At 38.4% G+C, this 24,069-nt stretch overlaps 1 protein-coding gene across 4 annotated transcripts in view; it reads right to left on the reverse strand.

Annotated features, from left to right (window-relative positions):
* AGL (amylo-alpha-1, 6-glucosidase, 4-alpha-glucanotransferase) overlaps positions 1–24,069 on the reverse strand; it is a 104,125-nt gene that overhangs the window by 52,600 nt on the left and 27,456 nt on the right. For 3 of the 4 annotated variants that reach the window (XM_027536419.1, XM_027536418.1, XM_027536420.1), the window contains exons 3-11: positions 18,621–18,831; positions 17,155–17,321; positions 14,610–14,813; positions 8,150–8,331; positions 7,878–7,989; positions 1,660–1,783; positions 1,243–1,345; positions 1,055–1,152; positions 231–370 (exon numbers count right to left, since the gene is read on the reverse strand). In XM_027536419.1, the coding sequence (XP_027392220.1) occupies positions 231–370; positions 1,055–1,152; positions 1,243–1,345; positions 1,660–1,783; positions 7,878–7,989; positions 8,150–8,331; positions 14,610–14,813; positions 17,155–17,321; positions 18,621–18,831 (1,341 nt within the window). Of the gene's footprint in view, positions 1–230; positions 371–1,054; positions 1,153–1,242; positions 1,346–1,659; positions 1,784–7,877; positions 7,990–8,149; positions 8,332–14,609; positions 14,814–17,154; positions 17,322–18,620; positions 18,832–19,626; positions 19,722–24,069 lie in introns of all 4 variants that reach the window. The other variant, XM_027536421.1, reaches the window with a different exon arrangement.

Below are 24,069 nucleotides of genomic sequence, written 5' to 3' on the forward strand. Positions count from 1 at the left end.
TTCTGTTTGAGGAGATAGGGGTAGAAAAGGAAAGAAGGAGAAAGAAGCTGAATCTCATTCTGTCAGTTCCTTCTCTTCTCTCAACCTGTATGCACCTCTGGCATCACCAATGAAACAATTTAAAAATCATTAGCCTACTCGGGGAACAAAATCAACAAACAATTTATATTCTGAGCTTGCCATGAACTTTTATTTCCCTGTCCATAGAGAAGTTAACAAAAATGACATACCTGGTTCAGCAAAATTTCGAAGGGGATCATCTCCCATTACCCATCCATTATGTGCCATCAGAAAACAAGCTTTATTTGGGACATGAATCATTGATTCTTCTACAGAGAGGGATATGTCTTCAAAGGGGAAAGTAAAATATCTAGGGAGATACAATGAAGTATGAAATCCATACAGGAAATTCCTTGGAGAAAATCTGAATTAATACCATTAAAATTAAACTTTGTCCCTAATGAATAGAATAGATAAGATTAGTTTGACACCATTTATAAGAAATAAGAAATAAACTTCAATACAGGTGAAAAAATCATCAGACATTTTGAGTAAATCTAGCAGGATTTGAGAAATTGAGTAAGTATTATACTATATCTGATTAACATTCTAAGTATAGAATGTTAGTACAGAACATTCTAATAACTTTAAAAATCTCATAGAATGACTAAGAAAATCACTAAAGTATTGACATTATTTTGCAAAAGTTTTTACTATGCTTCAGTTGCCTAATCTCTGCTGTACACTACTTATAAGGAGCTAAATACTTGCTTAATTTGCTTAACAGTGAAATTATTAGTAAGTATGCAGTCCTCCAGAAACATGAATGTAAATGATTATAAATTGGTTCATACTGATGATAGTTTCTCTAATTAAAGATTTGCCTAACAAAATTAATTAATATTAAGCCTAGTTACCAGATCAAAACTGCTATTTCAATTTAACAAACATACTGGGTCACACATTCAAGGAAATTCAAATTTAGGTTAATTTGAAGAATTTAGTACAATTTCAATTTTTAACCTTTCATGAGAAGAAAACAAAAATGGAATACCTGGTAACCAAAGGATGTTTTCTAGTAACAGGTCCTAGTTTAGGTCCATGGTCAGCCAGTCGTTCATAAAACACATTTCCCAAAAGGCAATTGACTGCCTAGAAAACATGAACTTATGTCAATAACAACAACAAAAAACAGTATTAAAACTCAGAGAAAAACAGCAGTTCAAAAGAAGTAGGTAAAACCTGTTCCTGATGATAGTTAATGAGTTGATGCTTCTCCGAATTTAATTCCTCAATTCTCTTCCTGAACCAATTGCAGCATTCATTAATTGCGGCTGGCCCATTGCTTGAAGTAGATAAAGCAATACGAATATTATTTAATGGTTCTACAAACTCTACATTAAAAATTTTTCTAATACGGGTCATAGAAACTTAGGACCTTAATTAAGACTTAAGAAATTTTCCAGTTGTATACATTTTTACCACAAAAGGGGAAATGTCATGTGTTGGAAGTAGTAATTATAGGGAATTACTTTATTTCATTTTTTATTCAGGCTGTTAACAAATAGCATAAAAATAATACCATAAACGTAATCAGAATAGTCATAAAGGTTTACAAGCAATATTATTCTTTAGTATGTAGTAAAATATAAAACATACTCATGTGGTATGAAAGTTGCTAGAGCAACATTCATATCTACAGTGCAGCCAAGCCGTCTGTATTCAGGATCCTGAATAATCTTAAGGTGGTGATCTGGATCAGGCCTTGTTGTTTTCCTATTTTCTGAAAGAAAGAAAATATTATATCTTAAATGCAGATATATATAAGGAGATTATAACTGTTACTTATTTCATATTTTTAGTTTATTGTTTTTTTCTTAGAAAATAAAAGAACTATTTATTTCATAAGCATTCCTTCCTACCTCCCTACGTATCCTTCTGCAAAAACCTAACACACACACACACACACACACAGAAGGAAAGAGAGAGAGAGGCGGCATTGGGTAAAGAGGAGAGAGAGATCCTGACTGGGGAAAAAAAAACAACACTGTAGAAGAAAAACGCAGCAATTCCCACCAGTTCAACCCCAGTCCCCACCTTACTGCTTTGATTAGTATTCAGGTATTCTATACATTTTTTAGGGCACTAAAGATGTTCCGTTCAGTCACTCAGTCATGTCTGACTCTTTGTGACCCCATGGACTGCAGCACCCCAGGCTTCCCTGTCCATTACCAACTACTGGAGCTTATTCAAACCCATGTCCATTGAGTCAGTGATGCCATCCAACCATCTCATCCTCTGTTGTTCCCTTCTCCTCCCGCCTTCAATCTTCCCCAGCATCAGGGTCTTTTCCAATGAGTCAGTTCTTCGCACCAGGTGGGCAAAGTACTGGAGTTTCAGCTTCAGCATCAGTCCTTCCAATGAATATTCAGGACTGATTTCCTTTAGGATGGACTGGTTGGATCTCCTTGCAGTCCAAGGGACTCTCAAGAGTCTTCTCCAACACCACAGTTCAAAAGCATCAATTCTTTGGCGCTCAGCTTTCTTTATAGTCCAACTCTCACATCCATATATGACCACTGGAAAAACGATAGCCTTGACCAGAAGGACCTTTGTTGGCAAAGGAATGTCTCTGCTTTTTAATATGCTATCTAGGTTGGTCATAACTTTCCTTCCAAGGAGTAAGCATCTTTTAATTTCATGGCTGCAATCACCATCTGCAGTGATTTTGGAGCCCCAAAAAATAAAGTCTGCCACTGTTTCCACTGTTTCCCCATCTATTTCTCATAAAGTGATGGGACCGGATGCCACGATCTTAGTTTTCCGAATGTTAAGTTTTAAGCCAACTTTTTCATTCTTCTCTTTCACTTTCATCAAGAGGCTCTTTAGTTCTTTGCTGTCTGCCATAAGGGTGGTGTCATCTGCATATCTGAGGTTACTGATATTTCTCCCGGCAATTTTGATTCCAGCTTGTGTTTCTTCCAACCCAGCGTTTCTCATGATGTACTCTGCATAGAAGTTAAATAAGCAGGGTGACATTATACAGCTTTGATGTACTCCTTTCCCGATTTGGAACCAGTCTGTTGTTCCATGCCCAGTTCTAACTGTTGCTTCCTGACTTGCCTCTTGATTTCTCAAGAGGCAGCTCAGGTGGTCTGGTATTACCATCTCTTGAAGAATTTTTTACAAGTTTGTTGTGATCCACACAGTCAAAAGCTTTGGCATAGTCAATAAAGCAGAAATAGATGTTTTTCTGGAACTCTCTTGCTTTTTCAGTGATCCAGCAGCTGTTGGCAATTTGATCTCTGGTTCCTCTGCCTTTTCTAAATCCAGCTTCAACATCTGGAAATTAATGGTTCACACACTGTTGAAGCCTAGCTTGGAGAATTTTGAGCATTACTTTACTAGCGTGTGAGATGAGTGCAACTGTGCGGTAGTTTGAGCATTCTTTGGCATTGCCTTTCTTTGGGATTGGAATGAAAACTGACCTTTTCCAGTCTTGTGGCTGCTGTTGAGTTTTCCAAATTTGTTGGCATATTGAGTGCAGCACTTTCACAGCATCTTTTAAGATTTGAAAGAGCTCAACTGGAATTTCATTACCTCCACTATCTTTGTTTGTAGTGATGCTTCCTAAGGCCCACTTGACTTCACATTCCAGGATGTCTGGCTCTAGGTGAGTGATCACACCATCGTGGTTATCTGGGTCATTTTTGTGTAGTTTTTCTGTGTATTCTTGCCACCTCTTCTTAATATTTTCTGCTTCTGTTAGGTCCATACCATTCCGCCCTTTATTGTGCCCATCTTTGCATGAAATGCTCCTTTGGTATCTCTGATATTCTTCAAGAGATCTCTAGTCTTTTCCATTCTATTGTTTTCCTCTATTTCTTTGCACTGATTGCTGAGGAAGGCTTTCTTATCTCTTCTTGCTATTCTTTAGAACTCTGCATTCAAATCGGTATATCTTTCCTTTTCTCCTTTGCTTTCTGCTTCTCTTCTTTTCTCAGCTATTTGTAAGGCCTCCTCAGGCAACCATTTTGCCATTTTGTATTTCTTTTTCTTGGGGATGGTCTTTATCCCCGTCTCCTGTCCAATGTCACGAACCTCCATCCATAGTTCTTCAGGTACTCTATCAGATCTAATCCCTTGAATCTATTTGTCACTTCCACTGTGTAATCATAAGGGATTTGATTTAGGTCATACCTGAATGGTCTAGTGTTGCTGGTACACATTTTCTTCCCAGGTGCTACCAAAGACACTAACTTTAGGAGTTCTTTTTCCTCAAAGATTGCTTTCTATTTTAAAAAGTAAGTCTTATTAACAACTTGACTTTCTCTGAACGAAGCAGACAAGTTTGTTTTTATATTTTTTCCGTTTCACCAACTAGCATTCTCCTCTTACATAATAATAAAAAATGAAAAAAGTAAATAAATGCTTTGTAGGGAGAGTTTTCATTCTTATTCTGAACTTGTTTCTAGTAAATCAGTGGAGGATTGCCTCCACTGGGTTTGATTTTACTTTAATTAATTAATATCTGGCTTATTCTAAATGAAATGGCTTATAAAAGCACAAAGTAAGATAAAGAATAAATAGATTTAAAGATGTAGTTTCTGAGGTTAATTTGGAAGAGTAACATACATGAAAAAATGCCAAGAAGTATTTAAAAAAGAGGTAAAACTACACAATCAGTGTATATTATAAAAGTCTTTCGTATTGCTAGAGTATAAGACAGATCAGTGGAATAGCACAGATAACAGAGCCATGAATATTCAGTATATGATTATACATTATGAAGTATTATGGTGGTATCCCAAACCAGTTTAAAAGGATGGAATATCAACCCAGTATTACTTTTTAAAATTAAATAAAGTTAGTATCTTCTTTATATAAATTCCAGGTCTATTAAATATTTAAAAGTAAACTGTAAATAAGATTATCAGAAGAAAACAGAATGTTGTTTGAAGGTCTATGCACAATGTGAAATTAGAAGCCATAAAAGAAAAGATCAATAAATTTGGTTACAGTGAGGATAGAAAACCACCGTCAACAAGGATTAAAAGATCAATAGCATAATAGGAGGATATAGCTGAGGCCACTATAGTAAGGAACCACCAGTAATAATAAGTCAATATGAAAAAGATGAGCAACCCAACAGAAAAATATGGGAAGAACATTAAAAGGCAATTAATGGAAGAATTATAAATGGCTAATTAAAACATGAAAAGATGTTTCATTCATAACCAAAGAAATATAAATAAAAATAATGAATATCTTGCCCATTGACAAAGATTAAATAGTAGCTAATGTTGGTGATGTTACAGTTAGTGATAACATAAACTGGTACAATTTGTATTGAAAAGCAATTTGACAACATCTATTACAAATTTATCATTAAATTTGTATACTCTTTGACCCATGAATTCTGCCTAATAATTTGTCCTACTGATTTAGTCAGAAAGCCAGTAAAGTTAACATGCACAAGGATTTATTTTCTATAGTATCAGTTGTAAGAATATAAATTCCTCTAGATCCAGGGTTTGCTACATTCACCTCTGAATCCCCCTACCTGGATCAGTGCCTCGCACATAATATGTGATTCAATAAAAATGTATTAAATGAATGAATGAGAAATGAACTACAAATAACCTACCAAAATGGTTAAAAGGAATTCAAGTACTTTAACGCAGTATATTGCTATCTAGAAGTTAAAAAGAAATAATTAGCTGTAATAAGATCATGTTGTCAACTAAAAGAACAACTTGTTAAACAGTCTGTATACTGCAGTCTTATTTATGTGTATAAAATAGATATAAATACAAAACATATGAATGTAATTTATATGTACCTAACTATATAAAATTGGAATTTCTTTCAAAAAAGAGTCTGAAAAGAAACACAAGAGACTATTAAATAATAGTTCCTTCTAGTAAGTAGATTTTGGAGGAGAGGAAGTTACACATTCCATTTATTATATAGTTGTATTATTTGGCTTTTTTTCTTTACTGTGAGCATACATAATTGTAAATAAATAATACAGTTTATAAACATCAGAGAAAAGGGAAAATGGAGGCACTTCAGTAAGATAAAACATGAAGGAAAGATAATATAAAAAATTCATGTATTAAGATGTTACACAAATGTGAAAGCTGAAGAGTGAACCTGACCCGAAGCTTCCAGGGCCTCAAATCATAATGACTTTGACTTTGAGGGCAGTATTTCTGGGCCTTACTCAAGCTCAAGTTTCTGGATAAGGAAGAGGATTTCTTATTTTAAGAGCCTTCAAAGATTCTTGCTCTTAGGTTGTCCTATACTAATTGCAGATATATTCTTTATTATTTCTCTAAAAGCTTCCTAAAAAATCCTAATTTCTCTTTTGGCATGGTTTTTCCTATCCTACTTTATTAGGGACACAGAGATTAACTTCTTAAGGTTAATTATGTCCTTAATTTGGAGATTTGTTTCTTTACCTTTGCTACTGGCTAGTATCTGAGTTAGTCTCACTAGTAATTAGGTGGTCTTAATGGTGCATATGGAGAAGGCAATGGCACCCCACTCCAGTAATCTTGCCTGGAAAGTCCCATGGATAGAGGAGCCTGGTAGGCTGCAGTCCATGGGGTCGAGAAGAGTCAGACACGACTGAGCGACTTCACTTTCACTTTTCACTTTCATGCATTGGAGAAGGAAATGGCAACCTACTCCAGTGTTCTTGCCTGGAGAATCCCAGGGACGGGGGAGCCTGGTGGGCTGCCGTCTATGGGGTCGCACAGAGTCAGACACGACTGAAGCAACTTAGCAGCAGCAGCAATAGTGCATATGTGAATGCTAAGTTGCTTCAGTCGTGTCTGACCTTTTGCGACCCTATGGACCGCAGCCCACCAAGCTCCCTCTGTCCATGGGATTCTCCTGGTAACAATATTGGAGTGGGTTGCCATGCCCTGCTCCGGGAGATCTTCCTGACCCAGGGATGGTACCCATGTCTCTTATATCTCCTGCATTGGCAGGTGGTATCTTTACGAATAATGCCACCTGGGAAGCCCAGTGTTAATGGTAGGTACCATAAACTAGAACTTAGCTAAGTTAACTGAGGTACCATCAACTACCTCAGTTAAGATTCCTACATTAGCCAACAGAAGACAATCACATCTCTCAGTTTTGAAGCCTGTTTTGAGTTTTTGGCAGCTGAAATAATCTGTTCTATTTACCTACCATGTTAAACTTTCATTTAACAAATGTAATATTGAGCTGTATGGTATTCTGAGCATTGTGCTAAGGAATCAATATAAGAAGCAGTCCCCAAGGGAAATAATTGTGTATTATGAAAGAACTGATGCTTTTGAACTGTGGTGTTGGAGAAGACTCTTGAGAGTCCCTTGGACTGCAAGGAGATCCAACCAGTCCATCCTAAAGGAAATCAGTCCTGAATATTCATTGGAAGGACTGATGCTGAAGCTGATACTCCAATAGTTTGGCCACTTGATGCGAAGAACCGACTCACTGGAAAAGACCTTGATGCTGGGAAAGATTGAAGGTGGGAGGAGAAGGGGATGACAGAGGACGAGATGGTTGGATGGCATCACTGACTCGATGGACATGAGTTTGAGTAGGCTCCGGGGATTGGTGATGGACAGGGAGGCCTGGGGTGGTGCAGTCCATGGGGTCGCAAAGAGTCGGACACAACTGAGCGACTGAACTGAACTGAATGACACGGCCTTTAAAGATCTCTGCTAACTCACAGATAGCCTCCAGAATCATAGTGTTAGAGCATCAGAAACAACACAAATATCATATCATAATAACAGATTTAATACTGTGTTAACTAAGAGAAGAGTAATACTAAATTTCTTAAAATTGATGGTAACATTCTAGTGTATAACCTTTACCTTGTGTAAGAAGTCCTCTAAATTGCTCGACTGCTTTGTGAACATCTACTTGGAAAAATTCCCAGAGTTGAGTCTTTGGAAAAATATCCTCCCAAATTACTTTTCGAATGCACTGAAAAATATTAATAGTTAGAACACATATTTAAAATCATCTTACTAAGTATTATTTAAGCACCTTAAAAGACAGGTTCTAAATGATCTTCAAAAAGACATTTAATTTATATTTTAGAAATTGTGTACTAAAAGTGTGGTACTCCTCCATACATACTGACATTCATTTGATGGTCATTTTCGATCAAAGCAGGTACTCCTCTGTCTTTGTATTTCCCTTCTGCAACATCACAGGATAAGTGCCAAAGTGCTCTGTCTAAGACCCAGGCAGGTTTTAAGTGTGGGGAATTCACAAGGTTATATGCACTTTCTGGATGTTCCTGGAGCCATCTACTATTAGCAGCTTAAAGAAAAAGGAAACATAAAGGATTATCATGTAATTAGACTGAGGTTAAGATTAAAGCTGAAATACAATATCAACCTCTATCACTCATTTTCTTATATGTTAGACATCAATATTTTATAATGATACTGTAGTGGTATGAAAACAACTTTTTGGTTGTGGTATCCTACCATCTATTTTACCATACATTTTTCTTTCTGTTGTAGGAGTTTTTAACTGACAGTAAATAGGATCAACACTGATTCATTATATCATCATATAACATATTTACTATTATGGTGGGAGTTAAGAAGGGTCTTGTCTTCTGCCTGTCTTGATGGTCCTTAGGAGAACAATATTTTGGAATGCTCCTTCTAAACCCAAAGGACCTCGTTCCCTTTATGGCAGAAAGTTACCTGCATCTTCAACTCTGGTTTAGGCTTCTCAGTGTCTGGCTGTTCAGTTGTAGGGCAGGAAAAGAGCCCCTGAAATGTACTATCCTCTTGAAGCTCCTCCTTCTTACTTCTGGTCTCCTAAGTGAGAGACCTTTCTTTGGCCCCATCTAGCTCTAGATTCTGCCTCTTAAGCATCTTTTGGATGTAAAATGTCATTTACATTTTCCCCCCTACATATCATGTCTTATTTTGTTGTCTGAGAGGGGAGGGAGGTGAGATTCTTTCTTCTGGATCTTTAAATATGCTTGTATCTCCCCAAAGCTACAAATACAAACACACATCTTATCTAAATACAGTTATTTTCCTAAGTTCTGCAGCGTCTATTAGTATCAAGACCAAACAACCTGCATCTACTGCTTCTACTTTCTCCCCACACTCTCATTCTTCTTCCCACTGCAGTCTGCTCCTGTATTCACTCAGCCATTCACTCAGTCTGTGTGTTGTGGAAGCTCTACCCGAGTTGCTCTACTCCAGGCAGATGTGGCTAATATGGCAATGCCCTCTCCTCCCAACTCCTTGTCTAGGGTGAGTTTCATTCTGGGAGGCAAAGGCTGCCTGTTTCTCACTCCCTCTAGCTCTAAGCTGTAAAAGCTCTATTCTAGGTTGCAGGCAGAGAAAACCTTGACTCTCTTCCTTCACCAAATTCCAATGTGTAGTGTAACTGTCCTACTCGAGCTGTGGGGGGCCCAGAATACTGGGGCTCTACTTGCCCCGCAGACTTGGAGCTTGCTCATAGGGAGGAGGTTCCACATGGGAGGGACAACCAAGAAGATCAGAGACTGACGCCTCCTGCCTAAACACAGTCAGAATGGCTGCCCCAGGAAAAGTGGGCAGTGGCACAGGTGTTCTGCCCAAGAGGCATGACAGGCTACAAGGTTGAAGAGCTTTGCCTGAAAGGACTGAATTTATTAGGCAGGGTGAGTGGAGAACTCTGTGCCTAATGCTGTTGAAAATAACCGAGACCTTGATGAGGCGCAGTTAAGAGAATGCTAATAGCTCCATGATACAAGAAGAACATTAGAATGACCAGAAATTTCATAGAGAGAACCAGGGAAAGAGATTGCTGAGAAGAACCCTACTGGGACCACTGGCAACTACGGGGTTTGGGAAGGCTGGACGCGTGTGCTAGGCTGCACCCACTCAGGGGTATCCTAGAAGGACATTAGACTTGAAAGCCTAATGTCAAACCACAATGTGTCTCAAACCACATACACACCCATCAACACAGGACAGAAAGTCACTGGCGAAGGGACTTAAATACAACCTCTAACCAAAGACTGAGTGAACAATGAAGCACACCCTGACCCGGGGTGAGTTCTAGGAAGCCGGCATTAAAAACAAGTCACTTCACCTCTGGCAGTCTGGAAGACCTTGTGCATGCACAGGGCTAAGCCATCGTAGCGGTGGTCAGAGAGGGACTTCCAAGCTAACAGTTCAGGTTTATCTTTTTCCATCCTTTTATGGTCAAACTATTTGTATCTTTGAATTTAAAGTATGTGGCATGTAGACAGCATATATTTGAATTTTTTTTGACTCTGACAATACCTTCCTTCAAGATATTACTTTCAAGATTCCCTAAGTCTTTGTCTTTCAAAATGTTTACTATGATGTGTCTGAGCGTGGTTCTCTTTTGTTTATGGTTCTTGGAGATCCCTGAGTCTTAGAATGTGTAAACTGATGCTGAAGATTAAGAGGTTTTCAGTCATTAGTTCTTCAAGTATTTTTTCCATTCTTTCCTCTCCTTCTGGTATTTCCATGTCCCACATTCCACTGAAGCTCTGTTCATTTTTATCTTTTTTTCTTTCTGTTCTTTACATTGCATAATCACTATTCACTAATCCATTCTCCTGTCAACTCAAGTATACTGCTGAACAGCTGTAACTGAATTTTTCAGTTTGGTTATTTACTTTTCAATTTCAGAGTTCTCATTTGGCTCTTAAAAATTTTTTTATTTATGATATTCTCTCTCTATGGGATATCATTATAAAATATCCTTTATAGCTTTAAGTTGGTTTCCTTTAGTTCTCTAAATACATTTATAATACTTGCTTTAAAGTCTGTTTCAAGTAGGACATCTAGGACTTCTCAAAGGTGATTTCTATTGCCTGCTTTTTTCTTGTGTAAGGGTTGCACTTTGCTGTTTCTTTACATGTCTCAATTATTTGCTGGGTATTGGTAATTAGATAATATGATTGCAGAAAATTTGGATACTGATCCCATCCCCTCCAGGTCTTTTTGGTTGCTTGTCTGGAATATTTTAGGGAAGTCTATTCCCCCACAGTGTGTAGCCTCTGAGGTAGTCTATTAAGCCGTCAAGTCTATTAAGCTGTCTATTAACACGTCCAGGCTGTATATTGTCACCCTGCTTATTTAACTTATATGCAGAGTACATCATGAGAAACGCTGGGTCGGATGAAGCAAAAGCTGGAATCAAGATTGCTGGGAGAAATATCAATAACCTCAGATATGCAGATGACACCACTCTTATGGCAGAAAGTGAAGAAGAAGAAAAGGGCCTCTTGATGAAAGTGAAAGAGGAGAGTGAAAAAGTTGGCTTAAAACTCAACATTCAGGTAACTAAGATCATGGCATCTGGTCCCATCACTTCATGGCAAATAGATGAGGAAACAGTGGAAACAGTGTCAGACTTTATTTTTTTGGGCTCCAAAATCACTGCAGATGGTGACTGCAGCCATGACATTAAAAGACACTTGCTCTTTGGAAGAAAAGTTATGACCAACCTAGACAGCATATTAAAAAGCAGAGATATTTCTTTGCCAACAAAGGTCCATCTAGTCAAAGCTCTGGTTTTTCCAGTGGTCATGTATGGATGTGAGAGTTGAGTGCTGAAGAATTGATGCTTTTGAACTGTGGTGTTAGAGAAGACTTTTGAGAGTCCCTTGAACTGCAAAGAGATCCAACTAGTCCATCGTAAAGGAAATCAGTCCTGAATATTCATTGGAAGGACTGATGCTGAAACTGAAACTCCAATACTTTGCCCATCTGATGAGAAAAACTGACTCTTTTGAAAAGACCCTGATGGTGGGAAATATTGAAGGCAGGAGGAGAAGGGGATGATCGAGGATGAGGTGGTCGGATGACATCACCGACTCAATGGACATGAGTTTGAGTAAACTCCGGGAGTTGGCAATGGACAGGGAGGCCTGGAGTGCTACAGTCCATGGAGTCACAAAAAGTCAGACACAACTGAGTGACTGAACTGAACTGAACTGAATTAAGCTGTATGCTTCTATTGGTATCAGCTATTACACTCAGCTATTACTCTCCTGAGCTGTTACTTAGGCTGACTGTGCTATGATTTTTTATAATATTCCAGAGCATAAACTGCACCACAATATGACCCAGTTAAATCTGGGTCCTTTGGCAGGGGTAGTCTTTGAAGCTTGTCTCTTAAGTCTGTTCTGACCATAGGAAGCTCTGCTTTACTGTCTCTTTCCCTGGTTTTCTCTGTTGGACTACTAGCTGGCCTATGGCATAGGCTGTTACTCTCATGAAGATACCAGTATCCTCCTGACTGTTTACCACTGTTTTCAACAGTGCTCACGGGCTTGAGCTTCCCCTGCTATGTGCCAAATAAAGTTATTCCATTCTGGCTCTGTTTCTACTGCACATCTCTTTCCCTGGGCAGAACACGTGTGTCACTGTTCCACCATTGGTAGCAGAGACAGTAGCCTCTGGTTTTCTTGGCTTAGCTCTCCACCTGTGGAACCCCAACCCCACAAGCAAGCTGGGCAAGGGCTCAGTATTCTTGACCTGCTATGCATGGGGTAGAACTTTCTCTCCATAAATGGGGGCTGGGTGGAGGAAGGGAGTCCCAGATTGTTCATCCGCTCTTGCCTAGAATAGTTTCTGTAATATAGTGCTGAAAGTGGAAAATGAGAAATGCTGGGCACCTGCCCTTTTCAAGCACAGGGAGAAAGGGAGCCTGGGGTCCTTGGCAGCATCTGCTAGGAACAGACATATCATCACTCTGATCTGAGGCAGCGGACAGAGGGAGTTGTGGTTCAAATGTCACAGGCTGACTACTCTTTTTGAGATTTAATAGATTTTCTTGAATAAATGTCTCTCTATATGCTGAATACCCTTAGGGCAATGTTCAGAAACTAGTTTTTTAAAAATAATTTGCACCAGTTATAGCTGTTTTGCAGGGTAGAGGGTCTGTGAAGCACTCATACTGCCATCCTGGAAATCGACTTCCCCTGGAAAGTAACTTTTTAATGAAAACCTGTTTTGTGGAAAAGACATTATGATATGCAACACTTTCCAAGTAAGGTGGAAGTAATGTTCACTTCTTTTATATTACACAGAATCTCTCAAATGCTTTAGAAATAGTCTCTGACACAGTCTGTGACTGTACCCCAAATTTTATACTCCCTTTGTCCCTTTAGTAACAGAATTCTCAAGGTTCAGTGATAGACACAGCTGACAAGCAAAAGACTATATACTGCAAGCTCCTTTATAGTTAGGTGTGACAAGAGACAAAATCCCATCTGATGCAATGTGAGCGGAAGTGATATATACACAAGATCAGGCCCTTAAAAGACATTACTTCCCTTTCTTCGTTTCTACTGGGCAGAAGGTGGTACCAGGAACTGGAGTGGCTATGTTAGATGAAAAGACGGAAGCAAAAGTTCTGGACAGCACGGCATCATGAGAGAAAGAACTCAGTTCCCTATCATGGGTGGGCTACCACACGAATCTTAGAATGCCTACTTAATTTTTTAGAGAAATAAGTATAATTTCGGTCTTACGTCACTATATTTTTCTGTCTCTCTGTTACAGATGCCTAAGTCATATCGTAATTTGTACAATTCCATTGTGTGGTTTGATAAATTTGATGTGAATAATAGTAAAAGATGTCAAAGTGGTTATCAATAATGTCAAATTTTCAAGTGAAGACTATCGATTTCTTGGATATTAGGAAGTCTTCCCTGTGAACCCTGATGCCTAGTTTTCAGGTGCAGGCAGAAACAACACACTTTAGAATACACCTACTTCGCCTAACTTTGAATTTTTATTATTATACTTAGAGATTATTATTTATATTGATGAACTGAATCTTTGAGTTTTTAAATATCTTCATAGTTGCTACGGTTATTTGGGAAATGATTTTACGACACGGCAGAGATTTTTGTTGTTGTTGTTAAATGTTTTGAACCACCTGGAATCCCTGTTGTTTACATATGTAAATCAGTGGTTTTCTGACTTCTCTACACCACAGCAAATAGAAGAGAGTATTTGCAAGCCGCACTCTGATCAGGACTAGAGGCTCCTCCAGGCCCAGCTGCAATGACAGCTGACGTTCCTGAGGATCAGCATCTGGAAACTTAGAATGTATTTTAAGGAACTGGATATTGGAAAGAAATCTTGGGACCTAAAACAGGTTAACTTTATTAATATCTGTTAACATGTAAAAGATATAATAAAGTTTTAAGAATTTACCATTAATTTTCTCTTCAAATAACATCATTCAGTTTTTTCCAAATACATGCTAGGGTACGAGAGCTATCGCTATACAGGATTCATTTGTTGTTCTGGAAAGTATTAATGCTGTAAGTTGAAATATGTCGCTTTTTTCCTATGATCATAATCCTGTTTTTATAATCATTACATGTAAAATACTTATGTTTTAATTATATCTTCAATTAATACTGCTTTCTTTGAAAAAAAAAAGTGGTACTATCTAAAGGCATTTTTTAAATTGAAGGACACCTAATCATTACTTGTGTTTTCAAATTTTGTTATATAAAAAAGCAAGGAATGAAATAATTAACATATAATATTCTCATTAAAAGTAATAAAAGTAGTTAATGAAGTTCATACCAGTATGATTGTAGACAACATCAGTTATACAAAGCATATTCCATTCCTTTTTCAATTTTTGCACCAGCTGTCCAACATCAGTCCAGGTGTACTTTTTATTAGGTCTTGAAAAGTCAGGATTTAATTCTAACTGATCAGCAAGGGAATAGCACGACCTGGATAGTCCAAGAGTCTGCAGTGGGGTAAAATGAATCATGTTGTAGCCTGCAACACAAGAAGATAAACAAAGGCCACTATGAGAAATGACATACCTAAAACGAAGTATATGCATTGTAAGGTTAAACTTCCATGCCTGCATGTGTGCTCAGGAGCTTCAGTCGTGTCCGACTCTTTGTGACCACATGGACTGTAGCCCACCAGGCTCCTCTGTCCATGGGATTCTCCAGGCAAGAATACTAGAGTGGGTTGCTATGTCCTCCTCTAGGAGATCTTCCCAACCCAGGGATTGAACCTGTGTCTCCTGCATTGCAGGCAGATTCTTTACCCACTGAGCCACCTGGGAAGCCCTTAAATTTCCATAAGTAATTCTAAATGGCAAGGCAACCATGCCACAAGAGAAGGGGTTAAAGACTTGAGTTCAAATCCTAGGTGTACCAGAAGTGATTTAAGCAAGTCTACTTAAATCTTTCAGGATTATCAGTTTCCTCACATACAAGATAAGGACAATGAGATGATGTATTTGAAAAAAAATCAAAGAGAGTGCCCAGTTACTATTAGGGATTCAATTTCTATTTCTGGAATGGATATATTTATATGTAGAAAATATACCCTATGCAAGTACATCAGTACATCTTTCTCCTAGTTTTAATGTTCCATAGTGCTTGTATTCTTTTAGTTAAGCCAGGGAGCCTCTCATTTCTTTTTTCACTCTACACTCAAATTGAAAGTAGAAAATTAACACTATGCTTTACTTAGTAAAATACAATTTAAGTGATATTTTACTTTGGTATGTATGGCAGCACACGACTTTCACGTTAAATGCTTGTTAAATTAAAATTATATATAATGATAATACATTTTCCAATATTTTAGTAGCTTACTAATTTTACATGTCAAAGTAAAGTCTTAAGAGACAATAATAACCTCATTTTATATAGAGTTCCTTAATTATTAAGTTGAACCATATAATTTGCCATTTTTTGTAGGTTCAATTCAGTCAGTCAGTTCAGTCGCTCAGTCGTGTCTGACTCTTTGCAACCCCATGAATTGCAGCATGCCAGGCCTCCCTGTCCAGCACCAACTCCTGGAGTTCACTCAGACTCACGTTCATCGAGTCAGTGATGCCATCCAGCCATCTCATCCTCTGTCATCCCCTTCTCCTCCTGCACCCAATCCCTCCCAGCATCAGAGTCTTTTCCAATGAGTCAACTCTTCACATGAGGTGGCCAAAGTACTGGAGTTTCAGCTTTAGCATCTTTCCTTCCAAAGAAATCCCAGGGCTGTTCTCCTTCAGAATGGACTGGTTGGATCTCCTTGCAGTCCAAGGGACTCTCAAGAGTCTTCTCTATCACCACAATTCAAAAGCATCAATTCTTCAGCACTCAGCTTTCTTCACAGCCCAACTCTCACATCCATTCATGACCACTGGAAAAACCATAGCCTTGACTAGACTGACCTTTGTTGGCAAAGTAATGTTTCTGCTTTTGAATATGCTATCTAGGTTGGTCATAACTTTTCTTCCAAGGAGTAAGCGTCTTTTAATTTCATGGCTGCAGTCACCATCTGCAGTGATTTTGGAGCCCCCCAAAATAAAGTCTGCCACTGTTTCCACTGTTTCCCCATCTATTTCCCATGAAATGATGGGACCAGATGCCACGATCTTCATTTTCTGAATGTTGAGCTTTAAGCCAACTTTTTCACTCTCTACTTTCACTTTCATCAAGAGGCTTTTTAGTTCTTCTTGACTTTCTGCCATAAGGGTGGTGTCATCTGCATATTTGAATAGTGAAATATCAAGTTCAAGGCTATGGTTTTTCCAGTAGTCATGTATGGTTGTGAGAGTTGGACTATAAAGAAAGGTGAGAGCAGAAGAATTGATGCTCTTGAACTGTGGTGTTGGAGAAGATTCTTGAGAGTCCCTTGGACTGCAAGGAGATCCAACCAGTCCATTCTGAAGGAGATCAGTCCTGGGTGTTCATTGGAAGGACTGATGTTGAAGCTGAAACTCCAATATTTTGGCCACCTGATGCGAAGAGCTGACTCATTTGAAAAGACCCTGATGTTGGGAAAGATTGAAGGCAGGAGAAGAAGAGGATGACAAAGGATGAGATGGTTGGATGGCATCACCGACTCAATGGACATGAGTTTGGGTAGAGTCTGGGAGCTGGTGATGGACAGGCAGGCCTGGCGTGCTGCGGTTCATGGGGTTGCAAAGAGTCGGACATGACTGAGTGGCTGAACTGAACTGAACTGAACATAGAGTTCTACCTATTTATATTACTAGATATATTAAGATGTGAAATTAAAAGGATAAAGCCTTTATAATGTGTATCACAGATGATAATTACATTTATTTTAAAGAAGAGAAGAAAAAAGCTGACATTACCTGATTCTTTTGCAACCATAAGTCTGCTTTCCCATTCATCAAAAGGTCCCATACACTTGGCTAAAAATGTCTGGAGCGTAACACAGTCCAAGGGTAACACGTGATTATCAGCACCAACACGTAAAATAGGGTCCACGACTATGTAACCTCCACCACTTTTCTCATTTCTGAGGAAAAAAAACAAACAAAATCTTTTTAATTAGTGACAGGAAAAAAAGTCTCATCTAATCGTGTGACTGGAAAGTAAATTACCCCATTGTAAAACATATTTTGAAGCCCATAAAATCTTTTTAAAAAGTTGCAGTGAAACTAGTACAGCCACTATGGGGAACAGTGCAGAGATTCCTTAAAAAACTGGAAATAGAACTGCCTGTGACCCAGCAATCCCACTGCTGGGCATACACACCGAGGAAACCAGAATTGAAAGAGACACATGTACCCCAATGTTCATCCCAGTACTGTTTACAATAGCCAGGATATGGAAGCAGCCTAGATGTCCATCAGCAGATGAATGGATAAGAAAGCTGTGGTACATATACACAATGGAATATTACTCAGCTATTAAAAAGAATGCATTTGAATCAGTTCTAATGAGGTGGATGAAACTGGAGCCTATTATACAGAGTGAAGTAAGTCAGAAAGAAAAACACCAATACAGTATATTAATGTATATATATATGGAATTTAGAAATATGATAACGATGACCCTATATGCGAGACAGCGAAAGAGATACAGATGTAAAGAACAGACTTTTGGACTCTGTGAGAGAAGGCGAGGGTGGAATGATTTGAGAGAATAGCATTGAAACATGTATATTATCATATGTGAAATAGATCACCAGTCCAGGTTCGATGCATGAGACAGGGTGCTCAGGGCTGGTGCACTGGGATGACCCTGAGGGATGGGATGGGGAGGGAGGTGAGAGGGGGGTTCAGGATGGGGGACACATGTATACCCATGGCCGATTCATGTCAATGTATGGCAAAAACCAGTACAATACTGTAAAGTAATTAGCCTCCAATTAAAATAAATTAATTAATTAAAAAAAAGTTGCAGTTCAAAAATAATTGAAGTTGAAATTCAATGGAAAAGCCACATTTTATCCTTTTCCAGTCTCTATATAAGGACATAAACAACACATGCATATATATCTAACAATATTGCTTTAAGGAAAAATATTGTACTAAAATCTGTCAATAATAATAGAGCACATAACTAAATAAAATGCTATAACCAGGTTGAATGAAAATACTAGAATATTTATGCCATTACTTAAAATAATAATACTTTGAATACGCAATGAGGCTTACAATTTCTTCCTAGAAACTAAAGAATTATATTCTATTGCATCCCAAGAAACTCCTGTAAAAACTGCCATAGCTGATATGATAACTTGTTACAAGTTAGACAACATCAAGTTAGAGAATAAATTAACTTTTTTTCATATACAGAACACCAGACTTACCCTTGAAGGAAGTAATACTGAAATGATCCAGCTTGTTGAAGATTAAGTTTACAGTATTTATCAGAATCATCTTCTCTTTCTGTTGGATTTTCCCATTCCAGGGAACGGAATTTTTCTCGATTAAATGCTTCTCCAGGAAGTGGGTAATTTGTATACACAGTAACTGCCTTTCCCTGTAAAGTTGGGCCCAATCGGAACTGCAGTTCAAACCCTAAACAAAAAGCACATTTCAATAAACTCATTGCAGGGCTTAAATTACCACATTAAAAAGATGTTTTACTTAAAGTATTATGAAAATAATGATTTCTCAACTATGTTTAAAAGAACTCTAAATATTTAATGCTGTTTTTGGAAGTACTTTGCATTCTAATTTAGCTTAATTTTGCATTTTAACATACAGTATACACCACAGAACTGTCTGCTCTGTACTGCCCTTCTCTTCTTCTGGAAATTTATACTCCTAGTCGCATGGCTACTTTGGGATATGCAAGTTATTATACGATCTCATTCCCCACCATTTCCACGAGCCCCTCATGCTCTTTCAAACCCCCACCTCCACTTCCTGAACTGACTGCTCAGAAGTGGACATCTAATCAGAGACTCAATGGCATTTTTCAAGCTGAAACAGAGAAAGTGAGTTTCTCTGTGGTATCAGAGTCTGTGATAATATGTAAAAGCCGGGAGATCACAGGACAACTATCTTACCAGATAGAGCAGACCCATCTTCCCCGAGAGAAGTCAACCTCTAGAGAGCAGAATTCAGATTTCTAACAAGAGTCTTAAAGGCATTTGAGCCCCTGATACCAATTATTCTCAATGTCTGCTCAAATTCAGAGATGTGATAATAGAGAGTTAACAAGTGGCTGTGTGGAGCTGAGTGGTGTGGGGTGGTGAGGAATTCTGATTTGCAGTGTTTGTTGACTTCTAGAGGAAACAATCTCACCATGGTCAGTATCAAGCTACCAACATGACATCACAGAACACGGACCTGGGAAGAGATACTCACCATTAGCTCTTGACAGCCAACACAAGCAACTCCAGCATACTACAGCCTCTATCCCTGCTCTTCATGGTTTAGTTACTTAAGCCTTTCTTGGAATTCTGAAAGCCAAAATATTCTCACTTTTGCCTTAGTTTGACTATCTCTATTAAAATATATCTGAGATGTCTGTACTGTATTACAAGTCTTTTGCCATAAGAAGAGAAATACTAACACATTATAGTCATAACTAGTGTAAAAGAAAAATGTTTATTGGCTCAAGGCAAACTTTGATTATAATTATTAGAATGTGAACATTCTGACTACAGTACAGTCTATTAGAACATCAGGCACATAAATTTTAAACATGTGTGTAATATTTAAAAATTGAGGGCAGGAGGAGAAGCGGGTGGTAGAAGATGAAATGGCTGGATGGCATCGCTGACTCAATGGACATGATTTTGAGCAAACTCTGGGAGATATTGAAGGACATGGAAGCCTGGTGTGCTGCAGTCCATGGGGCCACAAAGAGTTGGACATGACTATGCGACTGAAAAACAACAATTAATTAATAATGGGTAATAATAACTGATGAAGGTAGGAAAATTTAGTTTTCTGGTTACAATCTTCAAGTTTAAGAAACTATACATAAGGGACAAAAATCAGAGCAGAGTCGGGAGGAAAGGAGTGATGGTAAGGAGCTGGTAGCAACCTTAAATAGGATGATTATTGAGAAGTTGAAGGGCTTGGGAGAAGTGAGCAGGTTAGCCTCATGTTTAATCGTGACCATGGCGGGAAAGTGCTGACCAAGCAAAGGAAACAGAAAACACAAAGGACCCAGGCTCGAGCACGCCTGGTGGTTCCAGAAACAGCAAGAAGCTCTATATGGTTAGACTGAAGCAAGCTGGGGGAGGAATAGTATGGTAAGACGAAAGAATGGTAACAAGGGAGTTAGATCATGCAGAGACTTGAAGGCCACGGTAAGTATTTTGGCTTCTTCTCTGACTCAAATGAGTCAGTGAACAGCTTAGAGCAGAGTGACAGGACCTAACTTGTGTATTAAAAATACCATCCTGAAGATATCTGCTTCTGGCCATAATGGAGTAATTGGTACTAGACTTGCCCTCTGCTGATAAACTAAATATGAAACAGCTGTTCTCAAAAATAGGTAGAGAAGAACTGTGATGCTCGAGATTTTCTATAAACTTTTTAGCTTTCAGACTAGAGGACCTTTCTGAGCTGTGACACAGGGAGTAGAAACAGTAATCTCACTGAGCTGAGGAGACAGAGATTAGTGCTTTGGAAGGGGGAAGAGAATACAATTTTCAGGGCAGAGTATGACAAGAAGGGAGTTAAACAAAGAAAGAGCTCCAGAAATTTACCTAGAGTCATGTTGAATCTGCCTGAAAACTAAACTGTACACAAATGGGGTTTGACTGCATGAGGTGAGGTTGGGAAAAGAACTAGTGGAAGCTGTAAATTGAACAATTCCTAGTGCTCACCCAGGTCTGGGATACATTACAATTTTTAAGCAGCCAGAATTAAGGAAACCTTGTTGAACAGCTGTTTTATTCAAGTCATGTCTTAAGTAACAGGGTTAAAGTGGTCCTAGAGTACAAACTAATATAAACCTATCCTATTAAAGCTTAAAAACAAGCCTCAAAAGGATTAAGTTGATCCACAAATAATGTAAATGACTTCTAAAATAAAACTCATCACTCCTTTAAAGCAAGAAAATAATTCAGAGATAAAAACAGAACACTTACAATGTCCAGCATCCAATAAAAACCTGCTAAACAGAAACAGGAGGTAAGGGAGTTGATCTCACAGATATCTGGAATAGGGCATTCCACATGGAGGAAACAGAGTTTTAAATGGCTTGCAACTTCTGCTTCTGGCAAAGACGGAATAACACGGATTGGATTTACCATCTTCCCCAAAACTTAAAGAAACCAACAGTTTAAAAAAAAAATCAGACAAAACATATGAACTGATAATTTTTCAAGTCCCTGACATCATGCAACAAAAGTCAGTGACCCCTGAGAGATGGAAAGTAAACAAGATAAGCCTTATAACTGCCCTATCTTGAAAGAGTTTACAGGTTGGGGCACAGGGAGAAGGAACCCAGGCAGACCTAACTGACTTCCTATGTTGAAGAGATGGAACTAAGAACTTATAGAAATCAAGGTAGCTAGAGTTTTCAGATGAGAGTAGTGGGTGAGGAGGAGAAAGCTGCACAGAGAGAGAATTTCAGAGATCTGGAAAAGGTATTCCTTGAGTATTCAGAACAGTACTAACCAGTGTATGGGAGGAAAAATACCTGAGACCAGGAACAGAATGTGTTCTCACCAGCTAGACTGAGAAAATTCACAAGGCACTGGGTAGAAAGTTCAGAAGGATCTTGCTTTAGGAGTGGGGAATAATGAGCCCGAGATAGGGCACAGGTCTAGACTGGCTTAACAAAGCATAGAAGTAAAACTCAAAAAGACAGTAATATTTCCAAGTAACTTAACTTCACTCCAGAACAATGACCAAGAATATTTATATGAATCCCAAAATACCTATCATCACTCAACAAGGTAAAATTAATAATGTCTGGCATCCAAACAAAGATTATGAGACATACAAAGAAGGAGGAAAACACAATCCATGAATGACACAGATGCTGAACTAGTAGACAAGGAAGGACTCCAGTTATCAAAACTGTATTCCATATGTTCAAAAAGTTGGGTCCATACATGGAAAATATTAAGAAAAAATAAAAAAGATCCAAATTAAGCTTTTAGAGATTAAAACTACAACACCTGAGAATGAAAAATACAGGCAACAAAATTAAGACATGGTGAGACATGGCAGACAAAAAAGATTAGTGAATTTTAAGACACAGGAATAGAAACTATGTCATTGGTGGGACTGATGTTGAAGCTGAAACTCCAATACTTTGGCCACCTGATGTGAAGAGCTGACTCATTTGAGAAGACCCTGATGCTGGGAAAGATTGTGGACAGGAGGAGAAGGGGACAACAGAGAATGAGATGGTTGGATGGCATCACCGACTCAAGGACATGGGTTTGGGTGAACTCCGGGAGTTGGTGATGGACAGGGAGGCCTGGTGTGCTGTTGTTCATTGGGTCGCAAAGAGTCGGACATGACTGAGTGACTGAACTGAACTGAAAAAGAAACAAAGAGAGAAAAAAAGAATCTAAAAAATTGAAAAAGCATCAGACAATTCAAGTGATTTAACATAAACGTAATTAGAGTACTCACAGGAGAGAAGAAAAGAGACAAATTATTTGAAGAAATAACAGGTAAAAATTCCCCAATTTGATGAAAAAAACAAACTTACAGATCTAAGAATTTAATATTCTTAATGCAAGAAATATGAAGAAAATTACACCAAAGAGCATCATTATCAAATTGCTCAAAACTAGGGACAATGAAAATATTTTATAAGCAGCCAGAGAAAAAAAAGACAGAGTATGTACAGAGGAACAAGGAAAAGAATGACAGCAGATTTCTCATGGGCAACAGTGCAAGAAAGAAGACAGTGGAGCAACATCTTTAAAAGTTTTGAAAAATTATAACAGTTGGCCTAGAATTGAAAATATATTTCACAAACAACAGTGATAAGAGCCAGGTTTTTCACTGTCAGAGAAAGGTGTTATAAATAAGCAAGGGAGACAGATACAATGAACCCTGCTATGGTGATATGATATGCCATGGTGATATGATATGATATGGTGATATGATATGATATGCCAGGCTGGATGAAGCACAACCCAGTAGAAATATCAATAATCTCAGGTACGCAGATGACACCACACTTATGGCAGAAAGCAAAGAAGAATTAAAGAAAGAGCCTCTTGATGAAAGTGAAAGAGGAGAGTGAAAAAGTTGGCTTAAAACTCAACATTCAGAAAACTAAGATCATGGCATCTGATCCCATCACTTCATAGCAAACAGATGGGAAAACAGTGGAAACAGTGACAGACTTTATTTTGCGGGGGCTCCAAAATCACTGCAGATGGTGATTGCAGCCATGAAATTAAAAGACACTTGCTCCTTGGAAGAAAAGTTATGACCAACCTAGACAGCATGTTAAAAAGCAGAGACATTCCTTTGCAACAAAGGTCCATCTAGTCAAAGCTCTGGTTTTTCCAGTAGTCATGTATGGATGTGAGAGTTGGACTATAATGAAAACTGAGAGCCAAAGAATTGATGATTTTGAGTTATGGTGTTGGAAAAGACTCTTGAGAGTCCCTTGAACCGCAAGGAGATCCAACCAATCCATTCTATAGGAAATCAGTCCTGAACATTCATTGGAAAGACTGATGCTGAAGCTGAAACTCCAATACTTTGGCCCCCTGATGTGAAGAACTGACTCACTAGAAAAGATCCTAATGCTGGGAAAGATTGAAGGCGGGAGGAAAGGGGGACGGCAGAGGATGAGACGGTTGGATGGTATCACCA

This window comes from Bos indicus x Bos taurus, chromosome 3 (assembly GCF_003369695.1).
Source record: "Bos indicus x Bos taurus breed Angus x Brahman F1 hybrid chromosome 3, Bos_hybrid_MaternalHap_v2.0, whole genome shotgun sequence".
Taxonomy (NCBI): Eukaryota; Metazoa; Chordata; class Mammalia; order Artiodactyla; family Bovidae; genus Bos; species Bos indicus x Bos taurus.